The sequence below is a fragment of the Lucilia sericata genome, unplaced genomic scaffold, assembly GCF_015586225.1.
Source record: "Lucilia sericata isolate MDLA Ls3-8-SP2 unplaced genomic scaffold, ASM1558622v1 Contig001977F_arrow, whole genome shotgun sequence".
NCBI lineage: Eukaryota > Metazoa > Arthropoda > Insecta > Diptera > Calliphoridae > Lucilia > Lucilia sericata.
Window position 1 is genome coordinate 68,756 of NW_023995848.1, and position 4,825 is coordinate 73,580.

At 28.1% G+C, this 4,825-nt stretch overlaps 1 protein-coding gene and 1 pseudogene across 1 annotated transcript; one reads left to right on the forward strand and one right to left on the reverse strand.

Annotated features, from left to right (window-relative positions):
• The first annotated feature begins 595 nt into the window (after positions 1-595).
• LOC119613118 (protein Aatf-like) lies at positions 596-2,244 on the forward strand. Its single transcript, XM_037969065.1, has 2 exons — positions 596-2,002; positions 2,066-2,244. The coding sequence occupies exons 1-2, from the start codon at positions 669-671 to the stop codon at positions 2,166-2,168; spliced, it is 1,437 nt and encodes a 478-aa protein (XP_037824993.1). The 5' UTR covers positions 596-668; the 3' UTR covers positions 2,169-2,244.
• Positions 2,245-3,037: 793 nt separating this feature from the next.
• LOC119613114 lies at positions 3,038-4,552 on the reverse strand (annotated as a pseudogene).
• Positions 4,553-4,825: the final 273 nt, after the last annotated feature.

Below are 4,825 nucleotides of genomic sequence, written 5' to 3' on the forward strand. Positions count from 1 at the left end.
CTTTCGCAGAGTCCGACAACCGCCGAAATCTATCCTATTAAAGTAAAGTAAACATTGGTGTTCCATTCTTAATTATGCTGTCATAAAAATGTTTTAATAATGTAACTACTCGATTTTAAATTTTTCAAAAAATCGATTTTTAATTTAAAATGAAATCAATCGTTATTACGATTTAAAACATTTTACCACGAATTTAGATTTTCATGAAGTATTAAAGGAACAACTACTGATTTTATGTTTTACATATAAAAATCAATTCGCGATGGAAGCTTTTCTCGATCGGATAATACTATTTATGGAACTAGATTTTAATTAGATTATCGATTTTTAAGTTTTGAATATTAAATTGAATTTTATGGGAATTATAACAGTGATTTTATAATTTATTAATTTTTAAATTGAATATTATTTTTTTTTCTTTTTAAATACTTAAATAACCGAATTTTTTAAAAATGTATTTTTTTCCAAACAAGGTTGTATTTTTTATATATCGAATATATGAGAAAAACTACATCTGGCCACTCTAGCTGTGACTAGCACGTGTTCTGTCATAACTGTCAAAACATCTGTTGTTATTGTTTTCATTTTCTCAGTGCATTTGAATTGTGGCAAATTTTGTTAATTTTCCAATATTTTTCTCATTTATTTATTAAAAGTACACAATTAAAATGTTGAAAAAACCAAAGAACAAACAAAAAACGGTGGCAGACAAAATTGCCCAAACTCTTATGCATCCAAATGAAAGTGGTAGTGACAGTGATTCCGCCGATGAAGCAACAGCACCTCGCGTTATAGAATACAATGATGAAGACTATGAATTGCCTGAAGCTAGAAGTACAGAGTTTAGGAAACGCAATGTTAAGTTGTTATCAGAACAAAGTGCTAAATATAAAGGAAAAATAGCCTCAAGAAAAGATTTTGAAAGTGAAGAGGAGGATGACATTGAAGATGAAGAACTAGAGGAGGAAGAAGAAGAATATGAAAACTCGGATTCTTCTGATAATGAGGAGGCCTTAAATGCCTTCAGTAAAGCTTTAAAAAATAAGCAAAACAAACAGGAGGCTGATGATGGTAGTGACTCTGAAAATGAGGATGAACAGGAGGATGATGACGAAGCAGAGGATCAAGAACAAGATTCTGAGGAAGAGCAAGATTCCGAAGGCGATGATGATGATGATGAAGAAGACGACGATAGTGAGAATGATGATGAAACAGAAGTAATTAGTAAAGTTAATCATGAAGCAGAAATACAAAAAGGTTTATGTGTACAAAACCAATTGCGTATCTGGGAACGTTTATTAGAATTGCGCATAAATTTACAAAAAATTCTAAATAAAACCAATCAATTGCCTGATCCTAAAGAATTAAAAGATTTAGAACATAATAACAATAAATATAAGGAACTGCAGCAAACAACGTGCAAACAAACTTGCCAGTTATTGCAAAACCTTTTATCGTTGAAAACTAATCTCTGCACACAATTCTCCGAAGTAGACAAGGCCATGAAACCTTGCCTAAAAAGACCATCGCCCTTTAAAGATTACCACAAAGGCGAGCCACCTTTAAAGCAAGTTGGATTATATTTAGAAGAAAACTTTGAAAATTTCCGTCCCTATCGCAATGAAGTTCTACTCAAATGGGATGATCGTACTAAACTTCTGACACCGGGAGCTGGTAGCAAAAAGAAAACCTTTAATGAGGAATATGATATTATCAAGAAAATTGATAATGCTTTAATAAATAAATCAGTGCTTAAGGAGAAATCACAACAGTTAAAAAACTCCACGCAAACGGTGGAGGCAGAAGAGGAAAACAAACGTAATCCCAATATTTATGATGACAGTGATTTCTATCACCAACAGTTAAGAGAATTGATAGAATATAAAGCAAATACTACAAGCAATATGAGTGAAGTGACAAAACAATTTTTGGAATTACAAAAACTAAGGCAGAAAATGAAAAAGAAGGTGGATACTAGAGCCAGTAAAGGCCGGAAATTACGGTGAGTTTTCAAAAAGATATTTTGTTATTTGGATTGTTATTTTATAGAAGTTTTTCCTTTTAGTTACATTGTGCACAACAAATTAATTAATTTTATGGCTCCCCATGATAACTCCACTTGGACTATGGAATCTATAGATGAATTAAGTAAGTCTTTATTCGTGTAATTTCACTTGAAACATTGAATAGAAAACAGCAATAAATCTAAAGAAAAATTTTGTATTAATATATTTTAATATTTAATAATAATTCGTTTTATTTTCCAAAATTATTGAAAAAAAAAGAAATTAAGGAAAAGAAGTACAATAAAAAAGTGTATCTTTTGGAGGTTTCTATGAGCGATCATTAACATCAGTGATCATATGCCTTAAAGCATCCTTATAATATTTCTAAATCGTTTGTTTATTTCATTCATTTGATACAATAAAAACTTTACATAAATTTAAACATTAAATTAAAGAAGTATTAAAGAAATAGTATAAATGTAAATTGTGTGTATTACTGTTGTAATTCCAGCTGGGCTTAGCTATGAATCCATTGTAAGTTAAGATGTTGTGTTTGTAGTGGGGAGTATAAGGATATTGTGTTAGTTTTTGAGGATTGTTGTTCTATTTTAAATGGATTATGTGTTTTTTTAATTTGAATTTTTCTGTTAGTTTTCTTTCTTTTTGTTGGTTGTTAACCTTATGTTTTGTTTCCTTTAGGTATAAATAAAAACTTAACAGTTTTATTTTATTTTTTACTTTTTTTAGATTACTACAAGTATAAATATTTTTTTTACTTTGTTTTTATTAATTATAAATTATTTTCTGTATTTAATTTAATAATATTGTAGTTTTGTGTTATATTTAAACGCCTGTATGTTGTCTGTCTTTCCTAGTTTTTGCTTAAACTAAGGAGTTTCTTTTTATCTGTATTTTTCACCATATAATTTCTTATATCGTATAAATATTACTACTTTTTTGTATTATTATTTTAGTTTATTTATATTATTTTATATTAATTCATTCGTCGTAACATTTATCAAGTTTTTTATGTAAATGATTATGAAATTTTTAGTTTGGTATGTTTTTTGTTTTCGAGAAATCTTTTAAATTTTGACTGACTTTACTGAAATTACAAAAGTCCTCAGAGGGGTTTTGTAGAATACTTTTGTTTAATTTTAACTAAAAACAGAACCCATTACACCTAAAGATTTCTAGGCCTAAAGCAATTAATTGTTTTACCTTTTTGATTTTTGTTTTAATATTTGCTAAATAATTTTTATTTTAATAATTATATTTCGTCAATTATTTATTCGTTTCCTTTATTAAGAAACAATGAAATTAACTTAAATAATTTATAGAAAAACATATAATAGCATAATACATGTATAAAAAAGACATACAAATTCTAGAAATAAATTTATAAAAGATTCGTTATGAGATATTCGAAAATAAATGTTTTGAGAAAAGCAAATACTGTGATGTTCAATAGAAAATCAAACAAATACAATAACAATTGAAATATTTAAAAATATACTTTCGAAAATACTTTTTCTTATATCATAAAAACTAAAAAATTAAAATAAAATAATAAAAATGAGTAAAATATTGCACTAAAACTCTAAATTCAATAAATAATATACGAGTATATATATATCGTTATAAAAAATACAAATTTATACGTAAAGTGTAAAATATAATGTGCGAAGAGATATTCTAAGAAAAAAAGTGGGCTTGCACTGGGCTCGTTTTCAATTCGTTTCGTTACATTAAATTTTTGTTCACATTTTGCAAAAAAACCTGCTCTAATATTTTTGTGTATAAATAGTGAAGGTAACAAATAATTAAATATGAATTATTCATATACTAGCCTAATTATTAATGGAATTTTTGAGTAGCAAAGGTAAACCAGTTTTGGTTTTGATTTTGAAACCAATATGGTAGCAGTTTTACCCGATACACCACCGGCTGCAGTGCCTCCAGTACTGGTAGCAGCACCTTTTGCTGGTGACAGCACATAAGTAGCAGGATTATTAGTTTGTGATGTTGTTTGGTTAGTTTTTAAATTGATGCTGTTGTTGAAATTTTAGCTCCTGTAATAGTTGTGTATGTTTATCTAATGCCTTTTGTAAATGAGATGATGTTTTATCACTGCTATGGATTTGAGTTGTTGGTTGCTGTTGTTGTTGTTGTTGTTGAAGACTTTGATAGATTTTCAAAGGATCATGACATGTTTCATATAATGATTGTAACTGGGATTGTATAGAGGTGACATTGGAAAGTGTACTTTCCGTATCCACTGCACACGGTAAACCTAAACTGGGCTGTAAATAATTTCTCAATGAAGCCGCATTTTCTTCAGAAATCTAGGGAAATAACAAGGAAACGTATATTATATATTATTAAAGTGTTGAAAAGCTTTGGCTTACCTTTTTATAATAATTTATAGTCTCTGTATCTCAAGTGCTTTTGGGTGGATGTATAACATTTTCCATATCTTTTTGCACACCAAATAGTTCTGATAAATGTTTAGCAAACAAAACATTCAATTCACTCATTTTAGCCATCTGCAAAAATATTAAGTAATTTGTTAAATAGTTGTAAATGTAAAATAGAAATAGCTTTCTTGGTAAGATTTTTTGAACATTTTCTTCGCGAAAAGCTCCAATTAGAACATTTTATGTAAAAGTTCCAGTTGAGATTTTCCAGTTAGAACCTTTTATGTAAAAGTTTCAATTCGAGCTTTTCGTGTAGAAGCTCTAACTAAAGCTTTTTATTTAAAAGTTCCGTTTAGAGTTTTTAATGTAAACCTTTTATGTAAAAGCTCCAATAAGAGCTTT

Coding starts and splice junctions, on each gene's coding strand:
- LOC119613118 (XM_037969065.1), top strand. CDS start 669: ATGTTGAAAAAACCAAAGAACAAACAAAAAACGGTGGCAGACAAAATT. Junction 2,003..2,065: donor AGTAAAGGCCGGAAATTACG/GTGAGTTTTCAA, acceptor TTTTCCTTTTAG/TTACATTGTGCACAACAAAT.